Source organism: Plodia interpunctella, chromosome 18 (genome assembly GCF_027563975.2).
Source record: "Plodia interpunctella isolate USDA-ARS_2022_Savannah chromosome 18, ilPloInte3.2, whole genome shotgun sequence".
Lineage (NCBI taxonomy): Eukaryota > Metazoa > Arthropoda > Insecta > Lepidoptera > Pyralidae > Plodia > Plodia interpunctella.
The window spans coordinates 8,479,044-8,503,570 of NC_071311.1; the positions used below are offsets into that span (position 1 = coordinate 8,479,044).

At 34.9% G+C, this 24,527-nt stretch overlaps 1 protein-coding gene across 9 annotated transcripts in view; it reads left to right on the plus strand.

The window, feature by feature from the left end:
* Positions 1 to 24,527, plus strand: part of LOC128677636 (zwei Ig domain protein zig-8-like) — a 145,127-nt gene that overhangs the window by 115,244 nt on the left and 5,356 nt on the right. For 8 of the 9 annotated variants that reach the window (XM_053758612.1, XM_053758618.1, XM_053758617.1 and 5 more), the window contains 5 exons: positions 2,261 to 2,445; positions 8,948 to 9,064; positions 9,821 to 9,914; positions 12,502 to 12,632; positions 21,806 to 21,974. In XM_053758612.1, the coding sequence (XP_053614587.1) occupies positions 2,261 to 2,445; positions 8,948 to 9,064; positions 9,821 to 9,914; positions 12,502 to 12,632; positions 21,806 to 21,974 (696 nt within the window). The remainder of the gene's footprint in view (positions 1 to 2,260; positions 2,446 to 8,947; positions 9,065 to 9,820; positions 9,915 to 12,501; positions 12,633 to 21,805; positions 21,975 to 24,527) is intronic. The other variant, XM_053758621.2, reaches the window with a different exon arrangement.

A 24,527-nucleotide genomic window follows, 5' to 3' on the forward strand; every position in this document is an offset into this window, starting at 1 on the left:
TCGATAGCTAGCTTTTATGCCAGTGTTTTTGTGATGAATCAACGAATCTGACTTTGCTCACTTCCTTTTAATAATAGCTGGGAGTAACGCTTTAACTTGCTGTACCGTAAAGCCAAAGCAAAGTATAGAAGTTTGTCAGAATGGACTAGATAAAACTTGATAACTAGGGTAAAACTGGAAATAAGTTACAAAATGGGTTGGGCGAATTTATCTCATAATTATAGACAATATTATTTATAATTATAATTATTCTATAATTATAAATATATATTTATATTTATGATTATAGACAATTGAAAATAATATTTCTAACTTTCATTTTTCAATGGGCACGTGCTCGGATTCTCAGTTGTATTCGGGGCTGTGATGCAGCGAAGAAAGAAATAAACCTAAAAATTTTAAAGATTCACCAGTGATTTTACAACCGGTCGCGCCGCAGATGTTTAGACAAAATGGAGAATTTTAAATTATTTTGTGCAGTTTAATGTTAACATCAAATTTGGTTGGTACGGCCCAATTTAAAAGTCTGTGTAATTGGTTAAACGAAGATTCAAATTAATGTCGTTTGGACGATTATACAGAGAAAAAGGTTCGCCAAGTGTATGAATTTTTCTCGCGGAACCCTATAAACGTTACCAACGTTGTATTATGTCGAAATCCCCTAAATTACGGTCTGTCGTCTGTCCACTTTAATCAAAGCCGCTTACATTAACTTCCTCTCACAGATTTCTCTATATTTGATGAAAAATATTCCGCATAAAGCTGAACTTACACTACCTCAAAAATGCCTTTGGAGTATGCCACATTTTTGGCATAAATTACAATTTTTATTCTGTATGTTTTATTTTTCAGAAATAAATCAACAATTTTCACTGTAATAAATTGTTCATTTGACAACAATCATGTTAAGAATTAGCACGCTGTTTGTTCGTTGTTTAAACAACAATTGCAATAAATACCAATATTCATATTTTAATTCTCAATTATTTGAATTCATAAAATCTATGCTTTCAGTTGGAAATAGTTTTATAATTAATATAAAAATAGCTTTGTGAATGTGTCAGTTAGCTATTGTGATCAACGCAGTGAGAAGCGTAGCGGAAATTGCCGTATATTGTATACTGCAATTTCCGCTACGCTTCTCTGGTGCTTCTCTCCCCGCGTGGTTGGCATTATCCATATTGGCTAACCCGGGCGATATGGATGGAAACTACCGAACCGATTTCAAAAATTATTTCACCATTAGAAAGGAACCTACATTATCCAAGATTCTTCTTCATAGTCGTATTCCCCATGGCTGAAGGTCGTGGTCATTACGTACAATGAAACACACATAACAACTTTCTTGGCATTATTAATGCAGTGGTTTGCCATTGCCTTCTCCATTTCACCCACAAGTTAATAATCAACCAGTGTGTAGGTTTCCTCACGGTTTTCCTTCACCAGAAGCAAGTGGTGGACGATGAAAACTACTATACATAAGTCAGATTGGTACAAACTCATGTGACACGAGTAGGATTCGAACCTGTGACCTATCGATCCACAGGCGGGCGTCTTAACCATTACACCACCACCCCATCCAAGATTGCTATAGGCTATATTTTATCACAAAATTCCCACGGGAGCGAAGCTCAGGGTAACATCTAGTATAATATATATTGCATATTTTGACACATACCATGTCCGGTCACCTTTTGTTTCGTACTGTTGACAATATTTTTATACAAGAAATAATAAATTATTTCAGAACAAAAATCACAGTTGCAGCAGCCCCCAGCTTTATAATAGCCAGATATATCGTGGATATAACTCACTGGGACTACAATGGGTGTCGGAGCTCTGAATGGGTGCCAAAGACAAAAGTCACGTGTACACAGCCATGTCTTTAGTAATTAACAACGTAATGAAACTTTACTAAAGAATTAAAAAACATTCTCACTCTCTCTCTTTCTCAGTCCTTCGGAGCCCTAGGTCCTTTGCTCCTTATTTTATATCCTACATGGGATGAGTACAATTTTTTCGCGTAATTTATTTTGTTCGCGTAACTTTTAGGTTAGGTTAGTTATGCTTCAAATAGTTATGCATAAGACCGTTACGCTTAAAAATCATTATACCATTAAACAGTATGCTATATTACATTATGGCTTAAATTTCTATTCTTGTAGATCGAGACCAGAAACCCGACAACTCGAATAGATTCACAAAAACCGAAAGGCTCGTTTAGCTGTTACGTAACATTTACGATTTTTTTTTTTCACAGGCTGCACAGATAACACGAACAGCCTTGGAGCAGACGGAGTACCAGAAATAGATTATTCGGATGTGGACCTAGGCTTGACGCAGAGAGGGCCTCATTTCGATGTGGCGTACTCCAAGAATGTGACAGCCCTTGTGGGCAAGACCGCACAGCTGAACTGCAGGGTTCATGACCTTGGTAACAGAACTGTAAGTATAATATATACATACGGTTTACGGTTTAAGACATTGATTTCCCATAAAAAGAATACAATTAATGAGAAATACAAAGTTCATTTATGTGTTTATACAAAATATAAAATTTCTTATTCTCACGAGTGAGTATCGGACATACGTTAAGTTTAACTTTAAAAGTGCAGGTATGACGGCATACATTAATGAAGGACACAAGGATTAGTTTTGCGAATGTGTAACAAAGGTTTTAATAATTATATAATTATTTTTTAACATATTCTCTCAAGATGTATGTTTGAGATTATTTTTGAATAACGAATGTGATTGTACTTCTTTAATATTCTAAGCCAACATAATAAACAGCTGTGCTCATTCATACATAACAGTTTTTTTTGCCATTTTTGGTTCGACATATTTGTAATGTTATGTCATTCGATTGTCTTGTAATATATACCTATTTTTCTGACCTGTTTCTCATATCGTAGGTAGAGAGTAGGGATTTAAACTTGTCACGATCCTGGCAAATCTCACTTACGTCCTCTGGCATAGTGGTCACCATGACCGTCCGCTATCTATGGGTCCAAGGTTCGATTCCAAGTGCGGGCAATATTTGTTCTTGTGATGATAGTATTCTACGGTTCTGGGTGTGTTATGCCCGTTTGTATGTTTGTTTCCATCGTGTTTGTATCGCATGGAGCGTTGAGTTATCCAATTAGTATTATCATCACCCTCTTCAACTCCACAGAATGTTGCGAAAGCCTCTTGTCGAGGGCCAACTGTAAGTACCTTCTTCTCAACCACAGATATAGGAATATTACTAATATTCTTACATAGTTAACATGATTTTAGTTCATCGAGAAGTACCCTGTAGATATTGATTCCTTTGTGAAATCGCAAAATGCACTCATTTTACAAAATATCATCATTAACACACATATTATGTGTGTTCTCAATATATCTCTACGAGTCAAACGTATGCAGGGGCGAATCCATTGCTCTTAGATACCAGAAGTGTAGTGTACTGGAAGATAATAGCAATGCTAAACTAATTTGTTTCTGGTATGTTCAGTTATGAAAAAAAAAATGTAATTAATTCTAATTTTGTGATACTGAATAAACAGTGTTTCATTCTTTATTTCAATGGATAAATAAAACCAAATATTCTCGACAATATTAATTTGGGAGAACAAACAATATGCAGTAAATGACGACCTCGGTGGCGCAGTGGCAAAGTTCTTGCCACTGAACCGAGAGGTCCCGGGTTCGATCCCCGGTCGGGTCATGATGGAAAATGATCATTTTCTGATTGGCCCGGATCTTGGATGTTAATCTTCATATGTATTTGTTACAAAATAAAATATCGTTGAGTTAGTATCCCATAACACAAGTCTCGAACTTACTTTGCGGCTAGCTCAATCTGTGTGATTTGTCCTAATATATTTATTTATTCACACAGACTTAGCCCCAGTGAAAGTATAAATCTTTAACGATACAATATATTATAATAAAAACATAATATAGATAAATATTCGCCGCCATTTAAACAAAATGGCGTAATTTCAACTCGAAGAATTATAAATAAATTTGATATTTATAGTATATTTATAGTCTATAAATGTATTTGTTATACAATATAGTATCGTTGAGTTAGTATCCCATAACACAAGTCTCGAACTTACTTAAGGGCTAACTTAATCTGTGTGATTCATCCTAATATATTTTGTATTTATAGCAAATGGTTGTAAGTATAGTTAACCATTTGTATAATTAAGAATATTTATGTAAAAAATATATATATACTGTTACGTGATTAACGCTGAAAATGTATTTACATTTTAGTTTGAATGGAATTTATTTTAAACGTACTGTTTTATTATCTTTTGTTTTATGTAAATGGATACCTAGTTGTACTTACATACAACAATATATTACTCATTAATATACTTGAAATATATTTTAGAGTAGTGTAACACCGAACAAAGCCAACAAAACAATATACCTGTATTTTTAATGGCCGTGTCGTTTACATAAAAATAAAAATAAAAAACATATTATTAAAACAGTACGTTTAAAATAAAATTCTATTGAAACTGAAATGTAAACACATTTTCAGATGAATTAATTCGGCTGCAGAAAATGTACAGAGGAATATTCATAGTTATTTAAATTGTTTTGAAATTCTAAATATTAGGGTTTTTCTAGAATGAGTGCCTACTGAGATACTTAACGTAGATTTAATTTAGATAAATTTTAAACAATGCACAACATGGCTGATTAAATTTTGAAAATGGAATGAAGGGATAAGTAATATTCGGATGGAACAAAAGGACATTTACGAAAGCTTGTGTGGTAATAGCTCTATTACACTAGTAAATAATTCGACGTCCATAATTTCAGAAACTTCAGCATATTATAATCAACTGTAATATTTTGATTGTTACGAATTGAAAAGAAAAATATATGGGAAAATGAATCGCTTGTTTGGCACAATGTGAATATACAAAAAAATTAAATTAAACTTAAAAATTGAGGTAGAATGTGAATTCTCTTCATAAAATACTGCACTCAAATTTATATATATTGACAGTAAAAAATCGTGGCATTCGATGGCCTTCGACATGAACCGATGGCGCAAGATAACATTTTGTTCTGTATTCAGTACTCAAACAATGTATGTATCCGATCCTGGTACCAAGGTACCAAGGTAGGTTGATATTTTATATATATTATATATATATATATATATATATATATTATTCGTTGTATATATATATATATATATATATATATATATATATATATATATATATATATATATATATATATATATATATATATATATATATATATATATATATATATACAACGAATCACACAGATTGAGCTAGCCCCAAAGTAAGTTCTAGACTTGTGTTATGGGATACTAACTCAACGATACTATATTTTATAACAAATACATATATAGATAAACATCCAAGACCCGGGCCAATCAGTAAAAGATCATTTTCCATCATGACCCGACCGGGGATCGAACCCGGGACCTCTCGGTTCAGTGGCAAGAACCTTGCCACTGCGCCACCGAGGTCGTCAAAGGTTCAGTGCAGCGATTCTTTTTTATTTGTTTATTTTTTACCTATGCCAGGGTCATTGCACGCGAGAGCGAGAGAACACGATAAACTATGAATTGGAATAATTGGAGTTTCAAACTACGTCCATAAATTCATTGATGTTTTGGGATAAACGCAAACCTTATTGAGGTTTGCGTTTATCCCAAAATATCAATTTTGGTGCTAAATGATAATATTAAATGGTCTTTAATATTAAGCCAACACAATTAAAAATTTTTGGTGTATTAGTTACTTGTCTCTCTTTGGTTTGTCGACTTATATAATATGTATGTGTACAAAATTTCAACTCAATCGGTTCAGTAGTTTCGGAGCAAACTAGCTGTGAAGGTCGAACCGACAGACAGAAAGACGCACAAAAATGAGAAGTTTAATGTGGCGTGCAATAATCAAGTTAGGGAACTCTCTCCACGCGAATATCACTCGCTTTTGGTCTATTGAAAGCAATACATTATGTGACCTATAAGTAAAAATATTCACATGTTGAATGTGAAATTCATTTCAAATATTATGTGCGAGGGATTTTTCTTTTTTTTTCGCTTAATTCCGATTTTGAATGTAAATGGACGGATTAGTATTTTCTGCTATGAATTCTGTTTATTTTGTGGCACGATACCTACAATCGTTCATCGTCCACAAAATGATTTCTAGTAATCGGAAGCAAAATCGATTTCCCATGCAAATGTTATACAAAAATAATAATCCAAGCGCGAATGTGTTAACGTGATGTTTCCTGTTATTTGGATTGCCAGGCTTCGTGTTTTACCAAAAATTCACAAACTTACAAAATTATTTGATTATCCCAATTAAAATTATAAATGAGATAGTAAGTTTGTTACTTCCTCACGTTTATATACTGAACCAATCCTCATGAAATCTAGCATACATGTAGTTTGATGGACACTTCAATCAATGGGCACTTCATCCCGGAAAAATAAATATTACCGTGGGAAAAAATTGTATATGTCTAAATGTAACCGAATATGTTTTAACAAAACTATTTGGATAGGCTGGGTGTGCGTACCATTTGGAATCAAGGGTCATTCGTAAAAGTTGGTGTTTATTCTAATACTAATTTGAGTTGGCATACAAAATGCTTTTTACGTCATTAACATATTCGCTAATGTGGAAACATTTATAATGTAATACGTATTTATCGAATGACAGTAATTGTAGTATTAATTTGTCATGAAGAACGTTAATTCTAGTGATTACATTATTATCATTTTCATTTGCTTCGTGTATATTTTTAGCTAATTGTTGATATTGCAGAGTGGGTATTAAAGGCTTGAAACTGCCTAATTAAAATATCTCAGTGTTTTAGTTGTTCCACATTTTTCAACATTACAATTATGACATTTTAATTGTAATATTTTCATTCTTATAAGACCCGATTGTTGAACTGGCATCTTTCAAAAAGTCTGCGGTGAAGTTTGTAGCGCTCCGTTTCTTCTTCATCTACGCTTTGGAATAGGGAGTATTACTTCACATTTATCCCGCCAGAGTACAGCACTGTATGTTAGGTATTACAAAAGCTTTGCCGCCTTTTGCTATGTCGATTTGACCTTTTATACCGAAATACTTTATGGCAAAACCGATTTACCAAAGGTCAAAATAAAGCATGCGAAAAAGGGGACCCCACGTCATTTTGTTTCAAGAAAACCTGGAAATTATGTTGAAGTATGCTCACATTATAATCTTTAGTTGCGACTAAAAGCTCAAATTATAGACAGGGAATTGATGGAGCACTTACAATACTATCCATCACATGTTGACATGAGATCTCGGACCAACGCTGGTAATACTACTTTGATGGATCGCATTGTTGAAGAAACTGACACATTTTTACCTCGTACGGGGTTGAGAGTCTATCATCTTAGTTCTATTACGGTTGAATCCTAGTTCTTCTAGGCTTTAACGTCGGGAGACCGAAGATCGGCACAAAAACAAAGCTTACAATGTTGAATATTTACATTGTCATGTGATTACTTGGCCGCCTGCCTGACCCTTCTTGGCAATGCTGTTGTCATCTATCATCTACCAAGGCTAGGCTTTTAATTTAAAACTTTCACATAGAAAAAATGCGTCTTATCGCTTCCACAGAATCCGCCATCTTTTTTTCATTCATCCTTCCATCCCTTTCATTTCTACATCCCTCTCTCTCACTCCCTGCGTTCCATTTCCCCACATAAATATTAAATTAAATGAAGAAGTACTAAATTACAGAGAATGTTTCTTTGAAAAAGTTCGTTATTTTCAAAAATATAGGCATTCAGAAATTTCTGTCACCATTAGCAAATGTAAACGTGCGTGAAACTACGATCCATTGTTGAGGATAAGCGGATTCAATGTCCTTCTGTGTTTGTCGTGTACAACTAAAATATTATTTTTTAGCTCACCATCATAGTAAAAGTGTACAGGCAGAAGGTAGACTTCGGCTTCTGAAAATATACATTCTGTGGGCAACGCTTCTAGATGGCACAGACAGGCACATAATACGTAAATTTTATCGCCATCATAATCTATTTGTTAAATTCGTATTTTCTTTGTCTTTGTCTAGGTTTCAGTTGTAGTGCATCAATATATATTTTAGAGACATGTCTCTAAAATATATATTGTCTCGCCTGTTTCCCATTGGGGTAGACAGAGACTGAAAACTGAGCTTCTGATCTGAAAAGACAATGATTACTGGAAATAAACAAAGTTTATATTAAAACTTATAATTTTAAAGCTATTTATTTCCTTCAATCAGCATTACTGAATGGACGTATGTCATTTTCGTATAAGTAGAATTATAATCTTTTAAAATAAATTATTGACGAATAAATACATAAATTAAATTAATTAATTATACATGTACAACCACGGATCTGTCACATATGGGAATATCTACGAACAAAGGTTCTACGTACAATTTACTATGACAAAGAAAAGTGTTGGAAAAATCATAAATCGGAAAGTAATCCTCTGAGCGTATTTCTTTATTACAAAGGGTGTTTTGTATTACGGTTATTTTTTTAGGGTTATCTTTTGTATGGCTGGTTTATTTTTATAAGAAAGGACATATAAATAACAGAAACGTAAGGAAAGTGTATCTTTATGTTCCTACTGGCCCGTGTAGTCTTCGCTCGGGTAAAAAACCATAAAAAAAAATTAACCTATGTTATTCCTTAAGATTTTGGCTATCTCTGTGCCAAATTTCATCAAAATCGGCCCAGTAGTTTTTCAGTTTAGTCATCACAATCAAAGAAATAAAAATACAAATATTTTAACGAATCGCTCCAAAGACCTTCAGATAGCGGACGGACCTGGTGTGGATGTTAATACATGTTTTCATACAATAATAAAAAAAGATATACTTACTGACTATTAATAAACGTGTTTCCCCCCAGGTGTCATGGATCAGACACCGTGACATACACCTGCTGACGTCAGGTCGTATGACGTATACCTCCGACCAGAGGTTCATAAGCGTCCACAACCCTCACACTGAGGATTGGATTTTAAAGGTAAAAATATAAATATATACGAACAATTCGACGATTGACGACCTCGGTGGCGTAGTGGTGAAGTGCTTGCCTGTGAACCGAGAGGCCCCGGGTTCGATCCCCGGTTGGGTCATGATGGAAAAATGATCTTTTTCTGATTATGTATCTGAATATGTATTTGTTACAAAATAAAGTATCTCAATCTGTGTGATTTGTCCTACTATATTTTATATTCACACAGACTTAGCCCCAGTGTAAGTATAAATCTTTAACGATACAATATATTATAATAAAAACATAATATAGATAAATATTCGCCGCCATTTAAACAAAATGGCGTAATTTCAACTCGAAGAATTATAAATAAATACTAGATAGCATTTTTTAATTATGATATGTCTAAAATATTACTGACAAAGTTTGTATGAGGGTCGAGTAAAGACTCAAAAGAGTTAAAGAAAAAGCGACGATATTTATATTAATTTATTTCAATATTGTGAAAGTGTCTACGCGCATGCGCTGTGACGACGAGCTCGCGCCTGCGCGATGTTTCTTTTCTTTAAAAAACAAATGCTGTCATGGACGATTCTTGGCTGTTGGTTTTTTAAATGTATTGCTCGTGATTTACCAGCCCTAAATAAATAATCTTTGTCAAATACCGAGTATAATTATTTATAAATATATACTCAGACAAGATCCTACAGAAAGAGTTTAAATAAAATATTTTCACTGGCAAAAGATTATTTTTCTTTTAATGTTAATGATTTTTGTTCACAGATAAGATTCCCACAGCGCCGGGACTCAGGCGTATACGAGTGCCAGGTTGGCACCACGCCTCCGATTGGCCATCGAATGTTCCTCTCTGTCGTCGGTAAATTGTTTAATTTATTTACTACTAGCTTTTACCCGCGGATTTGCTCGCTTGAAATCCCACGGGAATCGTTTTTTCTAGGTATTAAAATGGGATTGGGATAGTTGTATCAGAATATCCATAGCGCATTGAAAATACACACAGCGCCATCTAGTATTTTTATTTTTGGCGCCACTTAAAATAGAATATAGGTTTTTCGCAAATCCCACGGGAACAATAGTTTTTTCCGGGTTGAAATGTATCCTATGTCCTTCTCCATACTCTTAAATATATATATGCGAAATTTCAAGAAGATTGGTTGAGTAGACAACGCGTGAAGAGGTAACAGACAAACAAATAAACACACTTATTTTCGCATTTATAATATTCGTTAGGATTTACTAGCCGTAACTTATTATTGTCAATAACTAAGGTTCTAATCAATATATTGCGATTAGAGATATACGAGCTGAAACTCAATAAAACTTTGTCTCACTAAGCTCACCTCGCTATTGATCTAAAACTCAATGAACCTTGAATCTCAATATGCCCACATGTGGTTTGGTCTAAGTATAATGCGATTTAGGCCCACTGCATTATAGGTATACATCGAGCAAAGGGCGAAGCCGTAAAGCCCATAGTCAGCATAAAAAAAAAATAATTTTTTTAATCGGCTGTGATTTTACAACCGGCCGCCTGTCTGACGTCAATCCTCCTTGGGAATGCTTTTGTTGCCTGTCAGCTGCCTAGGCTGTGTGTCCCTTAGTCGCCTAGGTCAGTACCATACGCCACAGTTTAGCCATATCTCATCACACAATCACATTGTATATCTCATCAGTTAGAAATTCCTTAAAACATTTTTTCAGCTGTGGAAATAAAGATGGTTTTCTTGATGGTAGACGTTCCACCGTGACAGTAGGTCACAGCCAAAGAATGTCGACATCCCACCACTTAACAATTTGACTATAACAGCGTTAATGCGAGATCGATTAATTACTTTATGTCATTTGAAGTCTTATGAATGGGGTTTAATAAAAAAACCTTCACGTCTAATATGAGTTGACTTATTATAAAACGTTCGTGGTTACGGCAGTGAATTAAATTTCTTTATTTACGCCTCACGGAACATTCATAGAGTAATTTCAAAGCTAATCTTCAAAGGAGCAAGTCATATAACTGTATAATGTTTACCTATAATACAGATGACATTTCCCAAAGTGATATTATATTGATTAATTCAGTAAGAAATCCTTTTTTTCTTGAAATCTTTTCTTTAGTTCATTTTTATTTTGTTTTGTTAGATCCTAGATTATCCCTTTGGAGTACTGTACCTCACAAATTCTTAATTTTAACTAGCTTTTACCCGTGGCTCCCGTCCTGTAGATTTTGCGTGAAAGAGTAATAAACACAAATAAATAAATATATAAATATAATTAGGACAAATCACACAGATTGAGCTAGCCCCAAAGTAATGTTATGGGATACTAACTCAATGATACTATATTTTATAACATATACATACATAGATAAACATCCGAGACCCGAGCCAATCATAAAAAGATAATTTTCCGTCATGACCCGACCGGGGATCGAACCCGGGACCTCCGGGTTCAGAGGCAAGCACGTTACCATTGCGCCACCCAGGTCGTCGCCTTTACCGTAACATACACAAAAACATCCTAACAAACTTTCGCATTTATATATTATTATAGTAGCATTTATCACACAAGCAGCTAATTAAGCTTATTCTTACATAGCTTGAAGCTTGAAATCTTATCTAATCTGTTTTTAAAACTGTTTATTGAAGATGCAGTGACAACATTCTCATTGAGTTTCTGTGCGTTTACAGTCTACACGATTTTTGTTTCTGTGCGTTTGGACTTGTGCTTTTTCCCGGTTCTTCCTGAGCAGTTGAGCGTCGGAACTCAGGATCCGCTTTCCTATATTTTCGTCTCCACTTCGCACGGTCGTCGGCATCCCTGGTTGTGAGACCATTGTCACGCATAACTTCCTTGTCGACATCAAGGCAGCATTTCTTTTATTTGCCCCTTCTGCCAGGCTCAGATGGAAAATATGTTCCCGATGTTCCTCTTCGCTGACGAATGTAAACCTAAATATAGAATGGTAGCAATTTATTTCTTACTAGCTTCGCCCCGGGCCTTCGCTCACGTGATAATTTCCGGACAAAAGATTATATACCCGTGTACCAATTTCATGACAATCCGTCCAGTAGATTTTGCTGAAAAGTACATACACACATCCTCACAAACTTCCGCATGTATAATATTAGTAGGACTAGCGGCCGTGCCCGACTTCGCTCGGGTAAAACTATAAAAGCAGTCTATGTTACTCCTGTACTTATTTTGACTCCGTACAATACAAATACAAACATACAAAGTAATACAAATCTTTTCTCTTTCTAAAATTAGTATGCATAATATGGAAGATAGAATATGTCAAATCTAAAATCTAAAATTGGATGAAGCCCCGGCAGCACTCGTTCACGAGTTGGCGCATGAGTCAGCCATCGCGAAGCTCAACCATAATTAGCGGGAGCCTTCCGACCCGACCCATGGCCAAACTAACCAGACCTACTTATGTGTTCAAGCAGAGCCGCTGACGACAATCCTGGGTGGGCCCGAGTTGTTCATCAACACGGGTAGCACCATCAACCTGACGTGTGTGGTTCAGCATTCACCTGAACCACCGCCGACCATACGCTGGACACACAATGATGAGGTAAGTATATAAGCTACGTCGGCGTAAGACGTAAAGAGATGAACAAATTCAGCCGGACTGGCACGGTCTCGATTGCTCAGTGGGTGAGAGCACTGTCCCGGATAGACAGGGGCGCGGGTTCAATTCACGCTCGGTTCTAGAATTTTTTCATCTCATCATTATTTTCAAAAATAAGTGTTCATTTATCTGTATTTATAGATGCGCGGTTCGATCTGATCGATTCTGTTGTTGTTCAATTGTTTTTATTATCTCCAGGATCGAAAGGTTAATATTCATATTAATTTATACATTTAAATACTACGATGATCTTACTAGCGATCCGTCGCTGCTTCGCTCGTTTATAAACATAATTATACGTTAACCTTCCTCAAGAACCACACTATATATTCGTGGGTGAAAATCCGTGCATTAGTATTTGAGTTTATCGCGAACATACAGACATACACATACAGAAAAATTCATACCACATGTGCATACAATTATTTCATCAGCTACCAAATAGTATTAAATTGATTGATCGAAAGAATTTCAAAAAAACATTGACGGAATGATTGAATGGAAAAAGATTTTATAGTGTTAAAGAGTATATGAACGATAAACATTCAATTTATATATTTTATTGTTATGCAAATATGCATGCAGGTTGGTTACAGTTGACTTAAGATCTATGTAAATCTTGCAAATAAATGCTATTCTATTCTATTCATACACATGTACAGACGCAGTCAACTTTGACGTTGACTTTAACCTGCGCGCCGCTGACGTTTTGACAAAACGGCGTTCTTTGCGTTTTGTTAAAGTTAAAAGTTTGACTGGTGCAACCCACTGTGCACTGTGTGTGACCGCTATTATTATCTGTACAAGTATCTAATACCTCCCAAATGCATATGTTTTGACGTCATCTGTTCTACTGTCAAGCTCAATACGTTATTTCCCATCAGATAATCATTACACATAATAGTACAAATTTCAAACTTCTATAAAAGTATCTGAATTAATATTTCAATCAGTTGAATTGCGGTGGCTCATTCATGACAAATTTTATGCTGATCAATTTCGTAATTCAGTTTGCAGGTAATGCGTGAAATCAATTATTTTGTTGTATAAAACTGTGTGGTGGTTCAATCAATTTATGGCTTTTTCAATCGCAAGACGTAGGTTCGATTCTCATTTGATTTAGATACTACTAATTCTGACGGATGAAAGGGCGACTGCATGTAGCGGAGAGGAGGATGCTTCGATGGATGTGTGGAGTGACAAGGATGGATAAGATAAGGAACGAATAGGTGAGAAGAAGTCTCAAGGTAGCACCAATCATAGGAAAATTGGAAAGTAACCGGCTTCGTTGGGATGGTCACGTTATGAGAAGGGAGGTAAATAATAATGTAAGAAAGGTTATGGATTTGAAATTGAATAATTAATGGGAAATTAATTAGGGGCAAACTGAAGAAGAGGTGGATTGAGTGCGTCAGGCAGGATATGGCTAAAAGGGAAGTAACAGATCGGTTAACATCAGACAGGGAGAAGTGGAGGAGACTGACATGCTGTACCGACCACACATAAAGTGGGATAAGGGGAGGCTGATGATAATGATGAATTCTGTAGATAAACATCATTTTAAAATGGCCCCGGCCGAAGGGGCATTCCTATAACATGCTTGCCTGATATCTTTAGGGATAATTATGTATGACAATTAAGGACGCCGCAAAATGGAATAGAGAAAGTAACGCAAACTGGAAATAAACCGGTGCTAATATAAGAGAGAAACCTGGCCTTTAAATCAAAACATAAATATATACACTTATAAAAGATAAACTGAATAGGATCAAATTTACAAAACAAATAGCCATCTTGTACGTACAGTTAAACAAAATAGGCAACTACCAACAAACTTATAAGGTTACAAGCCAAACGGTTAAAGTTTAAACAGGCAAATAAAGTAGAAACGCATACAGAAACAAAAGACGGCCTGGTACGACCTCTCCAAATAAGTAGTGTAGCATTCACTGTTGGAGTGTTCTAGCAACATCGAGAATGTAGTTGTATAAAATTTGGCAACTTTGTACCCAATGTTTGTAAGGCCGAAGCCATGATGTGGAAGTGTCGGGATACGTCGCTGTCACTGCCAAAAAACGATCACATTTTTAGGCTGAGTTGCATCGTCAAATTTGATCTTTGATTTTAATCGGCGTTTTTCTGCTCACGTTAATGTTAACGACAAAGTTGACGGTGCAACACACCCTAAAGCAAACATCGTAATGTAGTAAAAGTGTACAGAAAAAAAATACGAAATAATTATCATCAGGGGAGACAGGGGGTAATATTTCTAAACCATAAAGCGGCCTGAAGACGTGTTGATATTATTATTATATAAGTATAAATTATACCTTTATTAAAAGATAATAAGTACCTATTTAAAAGAATATGATTACTTATTATAGGTACTAAAAATTGTCGTTCTTTTTTTTACTGCCAAGCTCAATACGCTGTTTTTTAAGTCTTAAATTTCACCACATAATCACCAAAGGAAAACACCGTCTAACCCCTCTGAAGTTAGAAATGTTTAAAAAAAATAACATCACGTGGTTAATGGCCGGCTCCCAATTATGTTTGTAAGCTAACTCTATTGTAGCACCAGCTTTCTAACATTTGAACAAATGCCAACAGAAAACCTCAATGGTGTGCCAACAGATAAAAAAGATCTCTTCCCATTGTTAACAGCGTCCCAGTTTAAAAGTCACCAATCGAATCCAAAGAAAAGTGGAGTACTTTTAGAAATGTCCACGGAAGTTGGTCGAGTACGAGATAGATTCGTTTTTATACACTAGCTGAGCTCCGGGCCTTCGCTACCGTTCCAATTTCTGGATAAAAAGAACCCTATGTAATATTCCAGGTTATATTCTGCCCTTGTACCAAATTTCATAACAATCCGTCCAATAAATTTGCGTGAAAGAGTTAGAAACATAAATACACACATGCATCCTCACAAACTTTCGCATTTATAATATTTGTAGGATGTACCTATTTAATTTCATAGATACTATATATATATATATATATATATATATATATATATATATATATATATATATAATATTATATACTAACATTTAGTTCTTATTCACAAGCTATAAATGCATTAGAACAGAACATTATAAGCATATGTATATTTGTTAATTATTTTGTGTGCGTATTCTGTCATATTTTGAGCGGGCCTTGAGTACATGAGTTCGACGGTAAATTGTATATCTGTCTAATGTTGAAAGCGATAAAAGTGCGATGCAATCAGGCGCTATTTTGACGCCCATCTGAATAACAACCAAGAACAAAACACTTAATCGATTCTAATATCTTTAAACTCAAATTATTGTAGGTCAATAGTGGTTACTTTATACTGTATCTTTATTGTGACATGTGCTTCCGTCTCATCACATCTTCACATCACACATCCTCCCGTGGATATTGACATACCCAAGTAATGCTGGCTTGATGTCGTCAAGGATGATATGCGTGCCAATGGTCTGACAACTAGGGACGCCGACGACCGTGCGAAGTGGAGACGAAATGTAGGAAAGCGAACCCTGGGCCCCGACGCTCAACGGCTGAGTAAATAACCTGCAGTATGCTCAGATGAGAGAGACGTACGTCTGTCTATTTTCATATCAATTTTAATCAAATCTCGCTTTGTAAATACCGTAATTACTCATGTACAAAGAATCAGGACATTATTTATCGGAACAAAGATGTTTCTTGTCTTTGTTTTTTTTCTATTTTCATTTCCCCCGCAGCGAATCACTGATTAGAGCTCCCTTGTTATCTGTTTTTATTTTTCTTTTATAGACTGCAGGGTAGTAAATAAGTATATCATTGAGATAATAAATCTAAGGAAGGTTTCGTTTAAGTAGTTCGATAGACCAGTGGCCAATCACGATTGGATTTGTTTTGACTCAATACCAAATCATTTATTCTAAATGAAGTAATATAACATTTCGGAACGACCACTGCAATAGTCACTCATTTAAACATTATTGGTCCCTATCATGCCAGAAGTGATTACCTTTTATTAAATATAAATATTTATATAATTTTTGCTTAGTAATTGAACAACTTAAGTACACAATAAAGTACATGGTTAAAAGATATTATGACTGTGATCGAGTGCTGACGTAAAAACATTTTATAGAATTTTTAGAATAATTGAATGTAAACACATGAATACTACAGTTTGGCATCAATTGAGCAAGCCGCTGAAAGACTAGCATAGTTTACGAAATATTTTATTCATTTTTCGTATCAATATTTTCCCCTGGTATTATGCCTGCATTTGTTTAAAGTTTATTTTTGTTTATAAAGTTATTACAAACAAGTTTGTATTCCAATTTGATTCATGTATAGTAGTTTTCATAGACCACCACTTGCTTCCAGTGAAGAAAAACATCGTGAGGAAACCTGTACACTGGTTGACAGTTTAGGTTTTTTTTTTTATAATTAGGACAAATCACACAGATTGAGCTAGCCCCAAAGTAAGTTCGAGACTTGTGTTATGGGATACTAACTCAACGATACTATATTTTATAACAAATACATATATAGATAAACATCCAAGACCCGGACCAATCAGAAAAAGATCATTTTCCATCATGACCCGACGGGGATCGAACCTGGAACCTCTCGTTTCAGAGGCAAGCACTTTACCACTGCGCCACCGAGGTCGTCACCCGTCGTAGTTCACTAGGGCGTATGCGACTACTTGTCTCATTTACGTCAGCAGCTTGTGAAATTTAGATACATTTAGGAGACCTGAATAAAATCTGACACCAGTGTTAGCAATAACAAACAGTGGGAATTATTGGGCTGGAAGATATAAGTGCTTTGTTCTGTATCTATGATTGTATGAATGTATAAATAACGCAAGGCAGAGTCATTTATAGTTAATCCCACAGGAATAATACTAATTTTTGTTTGCTTTTCTTCGTGTTGAGTAGACAATGTGTGAAGAGGTGAATACTATCAAACAAACAAACGTACTTTCTTGGTTTTGTGTCGGGTCCGGAATCAATAAATATCACGGGAAATGTAAAAAAGGCTAACTATTTCTCGATTTAACAAACACTCCGCCATCACAAAAAAGTATCTAAAAAGAAGATGATAATTAAACATTATACAAATTAATTTTTCGGCCTCTTCTTCGTCAGTTTGGTTCGTAAATCACAATCAATGTTCACATTTGCATTTTTGGACTGGATCCAAATGAATAGATTTGCGGAGATTTCATTAACTTTCCCAATGAATCTGCACATTTGCCTCGGATGCTTGAGTAAATACACAATCTCTAGAGTTATACCAGATGTTCGTTGATGATCGTCCACATGGATACAACAATCTGATTAATTTTGCCGCCAAAGAGCAGTGCTTAGATCATCTGATATTATTCCACTTTATGTGGATTCAGTACAGCATGTCTTCTCCATTTCTACCTGTCCGTTGATGTGCACTATAATTTTAATATAACTAATGCTATACATACATTATTATAATTATATAACACTCATAGTGTAATTAATGACACATTTTTGACTTTGGTTTCACCCCTATCATAAAAAAGTTGAAGCGTATTATAGTATGTTTTGTTATTGTCACAATTCATAATATTTGAAAAAGAAAACCTGAAGACAGAGAGGTCAAAACAATGGCTGAGGATAGAGGGAAATGGAAACAACTCCTACCCACGATAATGTTGTTCTTAAATGTTGAATGAAAACTTAGTTTAACGATAAAATATATTTAAATGGGTATAAATAGAGCTTCACGACGTCACAGCTCATAAACATTATTTGTGATACTCAAACATATTCCTAGATATAGATATCGATAGACAGTCAATTGGCAGACTCAAATAGCGTATTGAACAGTTCAATTCAAAACTGGAATGAACTAATTTGAACTCAATCTGTATCCGTAGTAGGGTAACTACGTAGGCTGTTGTGACTCAGGTTTGAAGTCTGACGGGACCTAGGAAGATCTGAATTCGATTCTCGGAGAGGAAACCATCTGATTGTCCTTGAATATTAACATGTTTTTGATGTGATTTATTATTTATTTATTATTAATGATAATCTTTGTCTATCCAAAAAGAAGGCGAGTTCTCTAAGTGAGGATATCAAATGGCTGATGCATCAAATATCACAAAAAATATTTCCTTATTAACCCATAAGGAAGTCCAGTGTTCTCTTGGAGACGTCAAAAATGGCTGGCTGTGATTATAATACAAGGAAACTTTGCGAACATTCTTTTAATAATTTTAATTTATTTAATTTTATTACAAAAAAAGTAAAAAGTGGATTGAATTAGGCTTAATCATTTAAGAGGATTTAAGGTTTTGTCTGTCAGTCAACCAAGAGGTTATGTAGACAACGAAGCAAATGGGCTATACAATAACTTATATACCTACATAAGTTTAATTTTTATATAGTTTTGCCTGTCCTTTTATTTGTTAAAGCTGCAATTTGTATCTTTGTATACTCTTGTGCCCGTCTTACGTTTAATACCTGTCTACTACGCTACTAAGACGGATTATTGGTTTCTGCCTTCGTCTTGTAAACTGTATAAACTTTTAATAATGATAGTCTTTGACATTTTGTACTTTCTGGAACTTAAACAAAGTGAACACCTAGAACCACTAATACGTGTATGAATTAAGGCAACTGCAGACCTAATGCGTATCAGTGTACATGTATTACCTATATTGAATTGTACGTCACGAGCGGTCATTATTCCAATAAAAACTCAGTGCTCTAAAGTAATTTTAAATGTTAGGATCTTGTGGACTATTTTGAATCCTAACTAATATTATAAAAGTGAAAGTACCAAGTTTGTTTATTTGTTAGCTCATCACGCTCTATCCACTCAACCAATCTTCTTGAGATTTTGCATACATATAGTTTGAAGTATGGAGAAGGACATAGGATACATTTCAACCCGGAAAAAACTATTGTTCCCGTGGGATTTGCGAAAAACCTATATTCTATTTTAAGTGGCGCCAAAAATAAAAATACTAGATGGCGCTGTGTGTATTTTCAATGCGCTATGGATATTCTGATAGAACTATCCCAATCCCATTTTAATACGTTGAAAAAACCATTCCCGTGGGATTTCAAGCGAGCAAATCCGCGGGTAAAAGCTAGTAAGTAAATAAATTAAACAATTTACCGACGACAGAGAGGAACATTTTTATCCCGGAAAATTAACGCGAGCGAAGACGCGGGCAAAAGCTAGTAAAATGTAAATTGCTTCCATGTTGACTAATTATGTATTTAGAGAAAATTAAGCATATTGCACACCGGTTATTAATGAAGATGCACGTTGTCAATTTTGAGATTGACAATTTGAAAATTAAAAAGTTACATTTTGTGCTGCCTGCAACTCGGTTTACGCCAGCTTTTTAGTTCAATCGCGATAATTTGTAGCACAAAGTCGCATCAGTTCTACATGAAAGAGAATTCATCTGTGAAACCAGTGGTAGTAATGCGAAATCCAATCTATTTTGCGCTGATACTCACTGCACTAATTAGCACTGTACCCATTGCTGCACTCACAAAATATGAAATGAACAGAAAATATATTTCTTGAAAGTTTATATATTTTTTTTTATAATTCATTTTTTTCACTCCCGTGGGAATTTTGGGATGAAAAGTACCTAAATATTTGCCCATCTTATAGGACACGAAAGTCATTTAAAAGCCTAATAAAAAACAAAATAAATACGTACGGAGAAAAAGCAAAGCTAAGAAAAACAAATACGAATAAAAAAAAGGCAAACAATTAGTATATAAGATGGTTACAAAAAGAAATATAATACTAAGAAGTTCTTAAAACCTTTTTGATCACAATTAACATATATAAATTTGATCTGAGGCAGTTTATGGGTGGTTCTCCGAGCGTTTCGACCGTTACGGCTGCGCGTCATTGTAAATCTTAACAAATACATGATTCAATTTTACTGAATTACTGACTTTAAAATCATTAATCTGTACTGTAGTCAATTTTATAAATTTTGGAAATTATTCTTTCCTCAAGAATAGACGGATAATAATAAAGGCGCGACCGCAGCGGTGGAAACGCTCGGAGATTCACCCAACTCTCATTACCGCTTCCCTATCCCTATATATTTGCATACAAACGGTTAGAACTGCGGAGGTTTACACTAAAGCAGGTTTACAATAAAAGAGCATAACTTCCTTTTATTCCGAAAAACGTCTGTTCTCGTGAAACACTGACGCGGGCAGAGCCGAAACCACACTGACAAATGGGAAAAAATGTAATATCAAAGTAATTTTGGCATGCAATTAAAACTGTTCTTTAACGATTCAATATTTGGGCTTTATATCTGCTCTCGATGTGTTTTGTACTGGAGTTGCATCTATAACGGTATGTTAGGATTTGTTCCAGTTTTCTAGAGATACTTGGGATAAAAGAATTCAACTGACCTTTTGGAACTGAATGTATACTTATTTGTAATGAAAGCTAAATAGTTCATGAATATTCAATATAATTCTATATTTATGTGCATGTTTTAGAATATGTTTGAAATTTTAGAGTTGCTTGTAAATTCTATTCTAATCAACACTCCCACTCCCACTTTTCGATTAAGAAATTGAAAGTTTTGAATTGACTGTGTAATTTTGGAAGATAGAGTGGGTTGTACTATAATTAACTATGACGTTCAATTTAATCATGTTGTCACTGAGAACAATAAAAGCTCGTGTCAAAAGTGTCATGTTTGAAAGAAACTTATGTCAATATATTTAAGGTGCGACTGAGGGCTTAATTAGGTATTGGACAAGTGCTTTTACGCGGTAGATGAATTAACTTGTTGACACAAATTTAATGCATACCTACTTAGACTTAAATGTTATAGTAAATGACAAATTTTAATTTTAATTATGTTATGTAAATGAATGTCGACATTAAGTATTCACTAAATGTTAAATTGTAATTCATTATTTATTTTGTATTTGACCTAATTAGGCGCTAATGTTAATTACGACAATTATATTGTCAAAATGGAATAAATGAAATGAAATATTTTGAATTTTCATCAACAATGTCTATTGTCTATAGGACATCTTAGATTAGTTTCAATCAAATTATTGATTCATCCTCTTCTTCAACAGGAGATTAACTACGACTCCCCCAGAGGGGGCGTGTCAGTGATTACGGAGAAGGGGGAGACTACCACCTCCCACCTTCTGGTCCAGCGGGCTAGGGCGCCGGACTCCGGCCGATATACCTGCGGCCCGGTCAACGCAAATCCCAAGTCTGTTCTCGTCCATGTACTGAGTGGTGAGTCAGCAAATTTATTGGACGACCTCGGTGGCGTAATGGTAAACTGCTTGCCTCTGAACCGAGAGGTCCCGGGTTCGATCCCCGATCGGGTCATGATGGAAAATGATCTTTTTCTGATTGGCCCGGGTCTTGGATGTTTATCTATATATGTGTAGAGTTAGTATCCCATAACACAAGTCTCGAACTTACTTTGGGGCTAGATCAATCTGTATGATTTGTCCTAATATATTTATATATTTATTTGTTAGACAAATTAAAAAAACCCTAGACTTTTCAATATTCATTTCGCTACAACTTTTGAACGGCTGAACCGGTTATGATAAAACATATTTATATATATATGATCATAATCGGTTCAGCCACCACACCGCAGAAAGAATCACCGCATAAAAATTAGCTATCAAGTAAAAATAACCGCATCCAAATCGGCTCGTCCGTTGATGAGCTACGGTGCCATGTACACGGACAGACAAAAGACACACTTAGCGGTCAAACTTATAACACCCCTCTTTTTACGTCGGGGTTTCAAAACAGGACATTCATTAAAAAAGTTACAATTTTATGGGTAATTTTTTTCAATATTTTCTTATACACCTTTGTATATGTCATTCGAATGGAAAGCAAAATGGCGGTGAAGATAAACGCCACTTCATGTTGCTGAGCAGTTGTTAAAGTAATGTTAAATACATTTAACCCTTTCACGGACACTAAACGAGACGCGCTAGAAGTTTAGTTGTTATAACTTCTGTATACCTAAAGTGTCCTGCAAAGGGTAAAGCAGCTTACATGAAATCAGTGCTGTTGCTAACACTGCTTTCAGATTTTCTTCCTTTTTAATCGAGTGTATATAATAACACACTCTAAAAGAAGAAAGAAGCGAGCTAACAGATATTAGGCAGTGATAAGAATTATAGCTAATGGATACTTGAAACACATGGGTGAGTTTGTGGCCTAGGATCTTTTGCCACATCCTATAATTACACTTCATCTATCATGACGGCAAGACCACAATGCAAGCATTGCTTTTTATCTGTCCCTTAGTCGCTTTGTACGACATCCACGGGAGGATATGGCTTTTAAATAAAATTTATATTGTATAAAACATTTCTTCTACTTTCAGTAATATGAAAGATGTTATGCCTGTGTGGCTGTGTAGTGTACTTTACAGTTATATCATCTCTTATATTGCTAAAAATAGAAGAAACATTTTATACAACTAATAAAATATTCGAATAAATAATATCAACGTGTATTTCCACTTTGCTGGCTGATTTCGAAAGGATATTAAGAACTACATAGTTACATTTGAGTATACAATGTTGGTTTCCATTTAAATATACGAGTATGATTCATATAAATGACAAATAGGTCACCTTGTGACGTCAGATATTAAAGCACCGAAATCTAGACGTGATAGAATTGTTATTATAAATGCCTTTTTGTTCATTATAACATATTATAATATTTGATAAGTTCAAATTTATTTTGAACCTATCAAATATTAACATGCATCGGACATGTTGGAATCAAATTGTTAAATATATTAATTTTGACCTCTAACTTTTAAGTAACTATTAATTAGAATCCTCTAGAGTCGACTGATAAAAGTTAAAGGTTCAAGGGTCTTCTATTATCCCTTTGGGTTGCACCACTCAACTGTAACCTTAACCTTAACTTTAACCTCCGCAGAACAACGCAAAGTATTTTTAAAAGTTTTTTCTAAATGGCAACGGCGCATAAGAGTAAGTGTAAAAAGAGTAAAAATTATTTATTCTCTCACAAAATATACATACAAGTAACATAAAACATAATGTAAAACTTAAGCTAGATATTTTGTGAAGACTGGCGCTTGAAATAGGCTGAAACAGAACATCATCATGACACCCAAGTACCCGTTTTGGATATATTGATTGTGAGTAGATTATTCTCGAGCCGGGAGGTCACTTTTGATAGTCCAGACTCGCTATTAACCGTGCTTCGTTCCAGGACGAACCATGAAAGACGATTGAAGTGTCATCTGCGAACATTAGCATATCACAATTGTGTAACTGCATTCTCCAGAGATCATTGATGTACACAAGGAAGAGCACTGGGCCCAGGACACTGCCCTGTGGTACACCAAAGGAGCAGAAAGCAGAGCTGCTAATATGATTGTCTACTTGCACTCTCTGACATCTGTTGTAGAGGTAGTTCGAGAACCATTTGAGAGGATTACCTATGATACCTAGATTTTCTAATCGAGATAATAAAATTGGAATTGAAACTGTATCAAAAGCCTTTTGTAAGTCTAAGAATACACCAATAAATATAGGTATAAGGCATAGGTTAAAGTCAACGTCAACGTTGGCTGGTGCAACTCATCCTTAAAACTTTACTATTGGATAAATCAGATGATACATTTATCTGTTAGATAAATGTATTCTCTCTTCACTAATATTTTACTCAACGCGATAATTTATTTTATTAACAGTAATATGGTACCTACCCGATGGCGGGTAATTGGGTTGATATTAACTAAGAAGAAAAGAGAAAAGAAAAAGTAAATTCGCA